Source organism: Oncorhynchus tshawytscha, linkage group LG14, assembly GCF_018296145.1.
Source record: "Oncorhynchus tshawytscha isolate Ot180627B linkage group LG14, Otsh_v2.0, whole genome shotgun sequence".
Lineage (NCBI taxonomy): Eukaryota > Metazoa > Chordata > Actinopteri > Salmoniformes > Salmonidae > Oncorhynchus > Oncorhynchus tshawytscha.
Window position 1 is genome coordinate 31,668,445 of NC_056442.1, and position 13,649 is coordinate 31,682,093.

Genomic DNA, 13,649 nt, shown 5'->3' on the forward strand with positions numbered 1-13,649 from the left:
TGATAAAGAACTAGAGAAATACTGGGCTGAAAAACTTGAATTTTATCCTCAAATATACTGCCGACAGGGGGCACCATACACTAAGACAACTACTTAGGTCTTATTGCAATTTGTAAGGGGTATTATCATTCATTTAGAGGCCTCATTCATCTGATGTTGGGAGATAATAATAATAATCATCATAATTAAGCTATAATTATAAAAATAGGTAGCATATATACATTATTAATAATTCATTTAAATTATTATTATTATGAATTTCAAAGATACTTTAACTGTATCCAATAGGTACAAAATATGAGTGAACACAACTTTCACACATTGTTTTTTTTAATTGAAATTGTGAGATAATTCAACAAAAAATCACAACCAGCATAAGCGAGATACGCTTTCAATTTTAAATATATTTATATATATAGATAGATATGCATTATGCCCCATTTAAAGAGAACTGTTATCATCCTCTCCTGTGTTGGAGTGAAATGACCTGAGGTTTTCCTACATCTCTGCCTCTCCTGCAGATAATAGTCAGGTAATGTGACAAATAGGCAGCTTTCTCTCTATCTATCTCTCTTTCTCTCTTTCTCTCTTTGCTGATATTAGTTTTTGCAGACAGAGATAAACATGGCACACATGTTAGTTTCCTTCATGTGTCACAGGCAGATAATCAGCTATGCATTACAGACAAAAACTTTCTGGTTCAAACCAACAAGCGCCTAATAGCTTTCATTTTCAGAATACGTTCATGTAAAATAAAAAAGAATAAAAAGCAACGAGTTAAACTCTAAATATTATATACACGTCAATGTACAGTCTTAAATAAATTAATACCAATTGCATATTCTTGGATTCCTTTATAGCTTATTTACAGAATTTATTTTAATTACATAAATAATTCAAACAAATAAATCTGGCAGAAACGATAGGCCTAAGCGTTCTTCTATCAATTATTTTTCACGGAACGTTCATTTTATGCATCCCTTTTGAAATAATAGCCTATGTTTTAAAAACTTTTGGGATGTAGCTTGTTTTCCTGTCGTTTTACTGGTTGCACCTTCTCCATAATGCGGGCAAAACGCACACCAGTGTCCATTCAGTACTTATGCTGCTGTAGTGCTCTCATCATTAAAAAAAAGCACGTCTATTGATTATAGTTTGAAACTGTTCTCTCTTCAGTCCCTAAAAACAATGACACGACGTTGCCACTGTCGTTTAACATCAATATGCTCTACATGAAGAATGTTGTTAGTAGGTTTTCCTCCTTGAGGTATCCTCTTAGTGTGCTCAAGTTTTAGCCAGACGCCTAAAAATTCAGTGCCCACTTTTGGTTTTCATATTATTTCGATGCTTCAGTTTCCTATAATATTGAAAGCGTACCCCACACAGAAACAGTAAGTGACGACGCTGGTTCTCTCTCCTTCATTCCCTGCCTCTTTTCTCAGTCCAGGCGCGCGAAAAGGTAGGCCTGTATTGACATTTCTTCGCATAACGTGCTGTACAAAATGTCTCATAAAGTCCTCTGATATTTCAAGCCAAGTCGTGGTGGAATATATTATTCCATTAGTGAGATCACTTAGGAGAGTCTCTCGGGGGGTACGTCTCTCTCTGGCTCTCCAGTCCGCTCACTAGTCTCTGGATGTTTTGGAGCTCATTGATAGAGTCCTTCATCGATTTGGGGGAGCTGGTCCTATGACTCGACCCCGCTTTGTGGTTGTGGAGCTCAGGCACGGGACTCGTCTCCCTGCTGCCCGATTTGGACGACTCGGAGCTGGGGTTTAGGCCGCCTGGCAGGCCGGTGGTGAATAGACTTGTGCTCTGAGCCATAGACACGGGGAGCTGATAAGGGTTGAACCGGAGCCGGGGGCGGGAGCTGGTGAGGAAGGGATTTCTCGAGAGCGAACTGGCTGTAGTGCTAGCGGGCATGGCGGAGGCCGCGGCTGCAGCGGCAGCCATGTAGGTGTACGGGTACGGGAACAGGCCTCCAAAGGTCGGCATGGAAATGCCCTGAAATCAGACAGGAGAAAATGGCAGTTAGTACTGGGACCGTGATAGTGATATATTCAGACCACGATGTAGCCTACTCAAATGACTAGGCTTACTGAACCTTGGGGAGCCAGCTCAACGACCAAATTACGCACGGCCTGAATAGCTAGTTCACTTCAATAATTAAACCTACAAGGAATTCGTCTTCTACGATGTTAAAGAACCCGTTAGAATAATGAAGGTTATATGGATGGGATGTTAAAAAGGAGAATGCTTATTCGCATTCCAAAGGGAGGTAAATAAAAGCCAGGCCTCTCGTTTTTACTCCCACACATTCCCTATGAGTGGTTGATTTATGGGTGGTCTTCTAACGCATGTTCTTTTAAAACAAATATCAGACTGCTTTGAAACACCATTAACAGAACTGTTGTTCAAAATAATAATAATAATAATAATAATAATAATAATATAGGCAGCATGTATCCTCTCACTGCGGTAAGTGTGCAAGAGCCCCAGGACTCCCTAATCCTAGTGGTAGTGACCTGATAACTCAACAACATGCTGCGCATGTTTAGTTATGCCGTGATTGGGCCTGCTAAATATGGCCAGTCACATGTACAATACAAGGCGTCTACAGTGGACTTTAGGCACTACGTTTGCACATACTTTAGTTTACTTGTAAGACTCGTGCTTTGTTAGTCAACGTCTATTCTAGTGCTAAATAATAATGTCCCCAACGGTGTTGGCGCCATCAAACGAGCATAAAGGGCTATAAGTGATCACTGAGTTCAAACAAACAATTTGTTACCGTGTAGAACTAAAGTCGCCCTTACCTGAGAGGCGAGCATGTGCTGCGATAGATGGAAGGGGAAAGGGTTCGGAGCGCCCCCGGTGCCCTGTGCGGAGAGGCTGCCGTTTTCCATACCACTTGCTCCGGATACCGAGGCCAATAGATGTCCCATGCTCATGGCAGAAAACGCACCTGGGCCCATAGCGAACTGTCCAGGGTGAAATAGCATTTGTCCGGCGTTCATTGGATTAAAAAACTGCTGGCTGTGCAAGCCAGACAGGGCCAGACTCTGCAGGTGGCTCGCACTGAAGTGTGAGGGGCTCTCTGTTTGAACCATGAGCGGGGAGAAACTCTCTTTGGTTGCGCTTATCGCGCCGCTGTCTGCGGTGTCCTTTTTTGAAGAATCTGTAGTGTCTTTCCTGTGCCTGTTCTCCGTTTTGTCTCCTTTCTCAAGGTTCCTTATACTGAATATAGAGTCGCTCGACTTTCTTGAGTCCGGAAAGTCGTCTTTCTTTTCCAGACTCGGCTTTTCCTTCACCCGGTCCTCGCACCTCGGGCTGAAGGGAGAGGGCGGCTCCGGTTCAGGGCTGTTCGATGCGGTACAACGCTCATCCTGATGATCAAGTTCTTGCTCACTGTCAGTACAGGCTTTATCATCTGTAATAATAAGAAAAGTTGTAGTCAGAATTGGCTGTAAGTTTTGTAGGCTTAAATGTAAAATAACTGACAAAATGCCATGTCATGCTCAGACTTAATTGAAACAATTTTTTAAATAATGTAAAATAAAATATCAGTTGAAACGGCAGTGGTTAAAACATTCACAAGCACACCTACACGTGATGATTTTAATTGTACAGTCATGATTTAGTGTCAACATGCCTTGTTAACCGTTTCCTTCCTACATGTCAGCCCAAGAGTTTGACTCGGAGCGTTAACATGGGCTTTATGTTGTATTTTTAGGAGGCCAACTCTCTTTGTTTCCTCAGAGTAAATAGACTTCAGTTATGGATCGAAAGTTGAGCGGACAGCAGTTCCTGTTTTTCGATGGTCAAATAGCCTGATTAAGTCTATGCATTACAAGACGAAACAGTTTTTAATATTTCTATAATAAGTGAGTTGAACAAATAGCCTGTCACAAAATAACACTTTAAATCTGAAGAACAGGAGCTGCTGAAAACATTCAAAGTACATTTTGTAATTAGAAAATGTACTATAACACTGTGTTTTCTTGGTAAATTGCACATAGATTTCTATTCTGTAAATTTAAAATGTATATTATTTGGACATAATACATGAAATGAAGTGGACACAAACCGTATATTGTTGCAATGCACAATGTGGGTATAGGCCTATAGCCTATTCTCTTAATAGGCTAAATTACTAGAGGATTTGGCCTATTGTCGACTTATGTCAGCCACCGTAAGTCTAAATGCCATTGGCCACAATGTTATGTTTAAGCCTATCAAACGAATTGAGATTTAGGTTGAATATCATTTATCTTACCTGGGCTGATTCGACTGAACCTAAGCGGGCTGGATCCAGGTCCGATTGGAGAGTGTGCACCATCTCTGCCGGTTGTTGGTTCACTAGACGAGGCATCAGAGTCGCCCCCGTCTCGGTCTGCTTTGCATTGGTCTTCATACATCCGCAGAGAGGGAAGGGTCAACTGTTTCCTAGAGTTGAACGGTTCCCTTTTAATAATAGTGGGTACATGTATTCAAATAAGGCATCCATACACCATTAACATGACATCAGGGCAGCTGTGGGCCGACCTACATTCAATGATAAGCCTACATCAGAGTTGAGAAAAGCATGCATTTTGTCATTTTTATTTTGTTAACTAATAAACAGTTGAGGCATGGCTAAAACATGCATAACATATGTCCTATGCATATGGTCATATTATGATAAATATAATTTATATAGAAGTAGGCTAGACTACACAATGTGATGGGCGAATCGACATAGCCTATGCTTACCTTTTCTCTCTTCTTCCATTTCCGGTGTCTCTGAATCCTTTGGCAAAAGGGTTATTATCAATCTTCAGCTGTGTTATCTGAGGACAGGAAATGGAGAAAATATATTAAACAGTGCTGGGTGAAAACAAGATAAACCATGAAAAATAGACCTAACCAAGACGTTAGAATTAACTACTACTACTAGTAGTAGTAGTAGTAGTAGTAGTAGTAGTAGTAGGCCTTAACTCGGCCTATAGGTACAGGCCTAATAATGAATTGACCTATATATATGGTCACGTATTTATCTCAACATGATTTATTCTGATATATTTCTCCCACACACATAGTGTCCCGTTAAACACACCGAACAGAACTCACTCTGTTGAAAGGAAGCCCCGGTAGATGTTGCATTATTAATGGAGGATTAATGACGAGGCGTTATTCTCACGACCCCCATGAGAAACATTGTTTCTCCATCCATTTTTTTCGGATAGCTGAGTGGGGGCGACTTGAACAGATGACTGACTATCTTATCCATAATTAATTATGTGGTTTGGATCATTGCTACTTCATGCAAGGCTTGTATGGAACAAATACTGCATGGGCTTTGGAGCCACCCCCGTCACTGGAACCGCTGTGCACGCTGCTTGGTTTGTCCTGTTTCCCCCCTCCTCATCTTGTATGGAACTCTTGAGGAATTCGCGAATCGACCAATCAGGGAATCGCAGTTCCCCGTCTGTCACGCATTGATTGCGCAGGCAGCCTCTGACACTGTGTAGCTCGCGGACAAACTGGCGAGGCTAGTGCCTTCTAATCGATTGTGATTTTTTGCCATAAACTTTACGATAGCAACAAGACCACCACAGGCCCCTCTGACACGGACGCCAATTAGACTCAAGGAGGGGGAGAAGAGAGGGGTTCGCAGGGAGCTAGATAATTTTAGACTGCAACTAAAATAAATACTCAATACATCAAATCTAGGAATTACTGACACCCCGAAGAACCATGAGATATCCGTCTTTAACCAAATGGTGTCCGTGTCCAAAGATGCGCCATCTAATTAGATTTGAATGGAATTGTAGCCTTTAGTCAACAGCAGCAACTCGTCCATAGTCCATAGACGGAAAGACAACAGAAAGACAACTTTTTCAAATACGTATTTTACTAGGCAAATATATGCCTGCAATTGTAGGCTAAACTGGTTACGTAAGGTTAACCATAACATTTGACAATGACGACCAACATGCGGTTTGATTGGGCAGGTGCATTTAGTCCTACAGATTAAAAACCCTGCAGAAACGGTTTCACTGTAAAACTTCGGACTAAATTCGCCAACAAAGGTCATTAAATGCAACAAGGTTGTACAAACGAGTGAGGCCATCGAATTCCACAAATGAGCCAACTTTTCACAGCATAAAAACAAACAAAACAAAAACGAAATTGAACCTCAGATTAACATTTTGCTGATAGAAAATCGTGGCATGTATGTGAATACAGGCCCAACCTCACATGGCAAGGTTATTTCACGGACTCTAACATTAATGTAGCCTGTGTTAAATTCCACTTTATTGTACTGTATTGTGTAGGCTACTGTATTGCTTACCTTGTCGTTTTGATAAGCTGTGACAGCGATGAAGTCTGTCTCTGGGAACACGTATGTCCTAAACGTGCTGTAGGGGAGCTTCAGGATGTCGTTGGCCCTCACGATATGAAACCTGGGCTGGTATTTGTGCATGGAATTAAGAATCGTCTGTGGAGGGAAGGGAAACAAATAATTATTATCATTTCATCGACACCATCTGATGCTAGGCCTATCTCAAAGTCACTCTTGGTCCCATAAGTGAGTAATACAATACAATCATGTACATCACATTAAATGGATATATGTTATTATTATTTCTTATTAGATTATCATTCATAACAATAAGTAGGTCTATTCAGAATTGGGCCTACTGCGTATTCTTAGAATGCAAGAGAACACACCTTTGGTCAACACAGTTCGAGATAGAAAACAATACTAAAGATAAACATTCATGTAATATTGGCATTATCACATATACTGGCTAACCTACTGGGTATCTGATAACATTTATAACACATGAATATTCTATACATTCATTAAATACTACAACATGTAGGCCTGTACACACTGACTGGATAATTAAAGATACAGGTTGGATAGCATATGGTAAAATGTAGGCCTAGATCTATTAAAACACGGTCTGCAACATTTTGCAAAAACGTCTGGATGCGTCTGGCATGTAAATGTTCAATTTGTTTACAGTCGGTTTGTTTGCACATAGGTTTATGAGCATTGAACAAACACACGCTGTAACACTGCAGCTTCTCTCTAGCCGACTTTCTGAGGCATCCATAATTCTCCTCTTCTCCGCGGTTTATTTTTTACAGTAGGCTACAAACAGCACTTCAGGGACCAACGGCGAAACATGATCGGCCTTCGAGTACAGGCTACATCCACACATTGTTTTTATTCCAAGCTGCTCAAGCTGGCTCAAGACAGTGAGGCTAGGTCAGAATAAAGCAATCAAACCTATTTCCACTCTACCCAGTTTCCTTGACCAGATTTCTGACTCTCATAATCCCCATTTCTCAAGAATTCCCCCTTTGCTTATATGATTTAAAAAAAATAGCACATCTAATACTTGAATCGTGATTTCAATCCCCTTCCTCAATCGTGTAAATGCGTTATATTATTAACCTACTATATCTACCAACAACAAGAGCATTCGTGATATTAGATTTATAGTCTACTTTTATGAAGCTTTAGACAATAATATATTGGGAGATCATATTTGGAAACTGGCCTATGTCGACATTGAACAGTGGGGGCATGTCCTTCCTGCATGTCGACAGTGGCACCAGCGTGGCAATACTAAGCCATACATATTGGGGAAAATGCAGTGCCAATACATTAGGCCTACTAAAATAATGTTGCAAATAGAATAAGAGTATCCAAGAAATATAGACATATCTCGCTCATAAAATCCAACAGCATCTGTCTTTAAATACACTGTGCTACTCCATAACCTAAAACATATGCTGTATAAAATGTGTGTCATGTATTATTATTAATCACAAATACAATTGCGTGTTTAAATGTGAATAAAAGTCAACATACAGTACTTACAAATCCATGCTTGTCCGATATATTGTTGGTCAGCTTCAGTTTATGAAAAGCAACAGGCTTGGCCATCCACTGCTCCCCGGTAGCCGGGCTATCCGGGTGAATGTACATTCTTTTGGGCATCTCCGGATCGGCCTTTCCCGCTACCATCCAGCGAGAATTGTGGAACTTGTAGCGGCAGTCGTCGGCAGCAACTATATCCATCAATAGAATATACTTGGCTTTTTTATCAAGCCCATTTATTCTGACTTTAAACGGAGGAAACATTCTCCTGGAAGACAGACAAATATGCGTGGAATTAACTGCATGTAGGCTTATTCATAAACATATGACATTTAATGTTGTCAGACAAGACACAGAAATCTGGCAATAACATTGTATTAACGTGTCATTAGGCGAGTCGCTCTCTCCTTTGTGTCCAGGGAAAATGCAACACTATTTAATCGATATAGGCAAATTATAAAGTAATATTAATTGACAGAACTGTTCTTTATAATAAAATCATTCAATCGAATTATGTACATACAACTTTGAAAATACCATGATAGTTGTAGGAAATAAAACGAATACGTTATCGGCCTAATAACCTACTTAAAAGTATTCTGTATTTATTTGATGATTATAATATTTATATTATAATATAATATTTTAGGAATTCGTCTGTAATCAGTCAAGTGAAATATATTTATGACATGACACTATCACTTAGGTTAAATCACAATCCTCTTTTTCCAGTCTGTCAGTCTGTTTACAAAATCCAGAAGCTCAACTGTCATGACAGAATGCAGTTTGATCCATATGCTGGTATCGTTTTGCTGACTAAAGCCAGGGGAGGGTTTTTTCCCTCTCTGGCAAGACTACTAACCTAAACTAAACTCAAAACGGCTCGTCTTTAATGCATTCAACATTTTCTAAATATAGCAAATATTGATCCTTTACGGTCTCTGATAGCGTCTGGAGGAGACGCTGTCAAAGACGCTCCAAACTTGATTATAACAATCGTACCATCGAAACTAAATAAAATGCTATAAGTCAGGTCACAATAGTACGCTGTGATTGTATTTATCACTTTTAAGTTAAATAATTCACTTATTTCGATAATAAACTAGGCCTATACGTTAAAGAACAGACAATAATCTACAAAGAATAACAGCATCACATCGCGCCAGTCTAGCCTACAGCAGGCCCTGTAATATTGTTTCGCTGTAATCCTAAATGTAACTACCTCTTTCGAACCCTCTTGCTTTCGCCATTATCTTTCTGAAGCGTACAGAATAAATCTGAACACAAGGCACATCTGAACACAAAGCCTATACAGTATGGACAATATTTGTCCCACCAAGATTTACATGCTATAATCGCCATTGATGGACAGAGAACAACCATGACGCTGTAGTCAGCCTCGCTGGCAATAATTATCAGAGCGCACTCTCACCTTCCAGATTTGGTAATAACCATCTCTGTTCCTATTTTGTGAAACTGGTCCCATAGGTCCTTGGCCTCCAGTGTGACTTTAGGGTCGTCCTCCACCTCTTCCTCGGGCTCCAGGCTCTTCAGGCTGCGGAGATGAGCCGCCTGGTGGTGGTGGCTGAGAGCCGGGTGGAGCCCTGCCTCCGCGGCTCCAACGAGGTGGTCCGACATGGGCTTAGTAAGAGCCGCGTGAGGCAGAGTGAGCGTCGGGAAGAAGGAAGGCTGCGCGGCCGCTAGGAAAGCTGACATGGAGAAGTCGGTCGGCCGGTGAGCGTGGAAAGGGTGATAAGCCATGGCAGTCCCTGTGAAAACTGGATCTCTCATCGGTGCATCCAAAATATCGAAGTGAAATTATGATATACAGTGCGATTCTCCCCCCTCGGCAAAAACAGTAGGACAATTTCCAGAATAATGTATTGTTATTTCTGTAAGAAGTATACAGAAGTAATGTCGAATACTGTGCCAGATAAGCTATGAATAGACGGGTTATAAGACGGTTATTAGCAGAAAAAAACTGAATTGATAGGAACTAGCCTATACTACACGTAAACTCCCGTTGCTGGTACCTCCACGAAGTGCAGTAACAATATCAGTCAAAGATAGTGAAGCAGCTACGCTTTGAGAGCAGAATCGGGGTTTCCTTTTTTCTCTCGACCAGTCGCTTTGAGAAAAATAAGATGTGCCTCTGAAGGCTGAAGCAATCATTCCACACGGACACGGAGTTGAAATGGTCTTGCCCTGTTCACTGAAGAACTGTGACTATCTCACATGTTCTTCCTGCCTCGATCCCAACACTAATGAACCAAGCCCCTTTGATTGCTGATTTTACGCTTTCTGGACCAATTGTGGGCCTCTATAGGCGTGGTTTTGACAGCTCCTGCCAGACTCGAAGAGAGGGGGGTGGACAATAAGGTGTCGGAAGCATTAGCAGTAAGAAAACATGTCAACAGAATAAAATATTAACCAATGACAGAAAAGCTCGGGAAATCCCACCCCCATCTCCAAGCCAAACACCGGGTCAGCCCTCAATTCTTGACCGGTGGAGGCATCACCTCGGTCGGCTTGCGCTTTATACTTTCGATGAGGTGCATAACTCCAGCCCAGAACCGGTGCCCGAATAGATAGCCTACGTTTATTGCTCTGTAGTCGCTTTCATGATAGCCTATAGGTAGGCTAAATAATGTTAGTAGGCTATACCGCTAATTGATTTTTTTAAGTATGAAGAAGATTCCAAATAGATTCGTTGTGGTTCCATTCCATGTTAAGATTATATTATCAGTTTAGGTCCTCGTCATTTTTTACCTCATAGCCATTCTATCTAGTTTCGTTTGTTTAGAAATCCGCGTGCAGTTTTATCTGTTTAAGTGTTTATCTTGGTTTGGCCATAATAACGTACAGTTCCATCACTGCTTGTGCGTAATGATAGACTTAGATAGACTACGCTGAGACGGTAAGAGAGTCCACAGCCACCCGTACCTGAATGGTAGGCTATCGGACTCGATTTAGTGATTATATTCTAGGGCTGTCGATTTCCGTGACTCGCTGCTGTTTTGTGAACGCTTCACCGCAAGGACAGCGACTAATAAACCGGACATTGCCACTTTAAAAAACAGCCCCGGGTCATTCGAAAAGCGCAGGACCAGATGCTGCATCGAAGCATGAAGAAAAGAAAACAGATGAATGAATTAATTTCGAGAGCAAAATTGACAGATAAAACGCGGTAAGTGCTTTGCTTACAGCCTTACAGAAAGTAAATATATATTGTTTTTCTGACGTGTAACCTATGTCCCCTTCACAAAATCAATCATTCATGCACACGTTATAACCTACGCAAAGTGAATTATTGTACATTCACTTTATTTGATTGCCTTATATCCTAAATAGTGAAAATAATAAAACCAGGAATAGCCTATCAATAGCTCTCCGATACTATACTGTATAGACGTAGGCTATTCCTTTAATTCTAATATGATCTTATTCGCTCTCATTTTCAGCATAAACTGACACAGCAATGATATGATTTATAATACATTGTCATGGGCAGGCTCTCTTCTGAGCGTGAGGGAACAACAGTGTCCGGACTCGCCTGGGCTGTTTGTTGGTATGTGTCAAACCACATACACGTACATTACACACTTCAGACCTTTGCAACGAACCCTACGGCGACCCGACCAGAAACTCGGTCTCGGTACTGCTCTGTTGTACCTTTAAGAAATCCATTCTGTGGACCCTAGGCTTGATTAACATGGATTCGGTTGGTTAAAGAGCCGTTTGGCGCCAGTCGGCTGACGCACCACAATAAGAGCAGACTCTTGTCACTTCATATTTACCCTAAAATCCTACCAGCGAGCGCCGTCCAATCCCCCTTGCCATCCACACCAAAGCTGCGGTTTATGCTTTGCGTTTAGGGGCTGAGAATGCACTTTCGGAATGATTATTACTTTGCATCAAAATGTGAAAATGTGGATATACACGGAACAGTCTGCCCAGAAGTTGATCCGACGCATACATGTAGAACCGGTTCCGCTCTAACTCAATCCAGCACATCGTCACTTCGACATAAAAACTGAAACAAAAACGAATAATCCTTCCGAATAAATTCGTCAGATACAAATCACACATTTCCGATTAACCATTATATTGCCGGTTGAATCGGTGTTTTGTGTAGGTCTTACATTTCTTCCTTAACAGTGTTCGCACATCTCCATTGACATTAGTGTCAATAGAATATTACACATTCCTTTCCAAGTGCACGTTGAGAGCTTGAAGGATTTACATTAGATAAATGAAACGTAATCTATGCTTAAAAGCAGCCTACTTTTGAGAGTTTCACACATTTTGAATGGTATAAAGTGCAATAGCTATTGACCTTGTTTGGTGCTCTGTTCTAGTGCATCTGACTATCTTATTCCAGCCCCTATTCATATTCATATTCATATGATGTGATTAGTCATGTATCACTAATGGGAAAATAAAATATTACCCACCCTTGTAGCATGTTCCTTGGTGGTAAGAGGTGAGACACTTGTTGCTTATATCTGAACGTGAAAATCTCAGCAAAATCCAGAGTCAGTGGAATATTTTCGGAACATTGATCACTTGTTTTTGCAGACCTAGCCTATTAAAACCCGACTGACGTCTCTGTGCACTGTGCAAACGAATTTCCATTTATTACAAAACTCATTTTGCTTCCAATACCATTTTTTAAAATCTGAGAGGCATTCTGTAAATGGTTTTATAAACTTATCACACCAGCCGTGCTCAAAATTTGTAGTGAATTTATTTAGGCCTTGTTGTCAAATACATTTTGTGATCACAGCGAGCAGAATAAAACGTGTAGGCAGGCCTTCATCAGTCTTGATCTGAATAAATGATTCTGCATAACTTAATTGGAATCTTTATGTTGTGGCCTAAACTTAAAGCAATCAGGTAAATTGTGATTCTTTATTTCGTTTAAATTATGAAGAATATAATCAGAATAATGAAAGTTGTTGAAACCCTGTAGAATTATTGTTGTTATAATAGGTTAAGGGTGGTCAATTATGCATAATGGATAAGGATATAACATTTGGCTACTAATTTTCGAGCTCATTAGGCCGAGCATTTTTCATCATTTAATTTTGTGAATATAATGTTCTTATTAAACCTTTGAAATTACAGATAGGGAATTTATTATGTATAGGGCTACAGTTTCAGTGGTATTTATCATTAAGCCTATTTTAGATCTATTTGATTTAGTTTGAATTAAGGATAATTTATTTTTATCAATCTCACATCTTTAAAGCGCTATGCTTCCTTTTTCTAAAAACCTGGTCAGTCTTTGTACTTGTCTGTCATGGTTTTCGTCCTTTATAGGCTATACATTCAACTCGTGGTCGACTGAGTCAGTCAGTAGCCTAGTCAGTGAAATTAAGTGCATTCTAACAGACGCTAACTGCTGCTAGACTATGTAGAAGGCTCGTCGTTAAAGCTTAGCCTACTTACTCAGGTTCAAGTTAGGGAGAAGAAACATTCTGAGTGGGAAAAGATCAGCACCACATGGAGAATGTTAATGGTTTTCTATGAATATACTTAAACAACTAATTACATCAACAACAGGTTTGCAATTACGCTGCATGTATTTGCTCTGTGTACATACCCTCCATGTAGTGCCTTCAGAAAGTCACCCCTACGTTTTCAATATTTCGTTGTGTTACAACCTGAATAAAAAATGATTAAATTGAGATTTGGTATCACTGATCTACACACAATACCTCATAAAGTGAAAGTGGAATTAAGTTGTTTGAAGAAAATGTTCGAAATT

The 13,649-nt window shown here is 40.3% G+C and overlaps 1 protein-coding gene across 4 annotated transcripts; it reads right to left on the minus strand.

Annotated features, from left to right (window-relative positions):
* Nucleotides 1–312: 312 nt before the first annotated feature.
* On the minus strand, nucleotides 313–10,284 carry tbx2b (T-box transcription factor 2b). 4 transcript variants are annotated; one of them, XM_024445012.2, is made up of 7 exons: nucleotides 9,312–10,284; nucleotides 7,871–8,147; nucleotides 6,335–6,481; nucleotides 4,753–4,829; nucleotides 4,277–4,464; nucleotides 2,817–3,430; nucleotides 313–2,004 (listed from the first exon to the last, which is right to left on the minus strand). In XM_024445012.2, the coding sequence occupies exons 1-7, from the start codon at nucleotides 9,668–9,670 to the stop codon at nucleotides 1,570–1,572; spliced, it is 2,097 nt and encodes a 698-aa protein (XP_024300780.1). In that variant the 5' UTR covers nucleotides 9,671–10,284; the 3' UTR covers nucleotides 313–1,569. The 4 variants fall into 4 exon arrangements, with proteins under 4 accessions (XP_024300780.1, XP_024300782.1, XP_024300781.1 ...); XM_024445014.2 differs by having other exon boundaries at nucleotides 4,277–4,446; nucleotides 9,312–10,281; XM_024445013.2 differs by having other exon boundaries at nucleotides 7,880–8,147; nucleotides 9,312–10,263.
* Nucleotides 10,285–13,649: the final 3,365 nt, after the last annotated feature.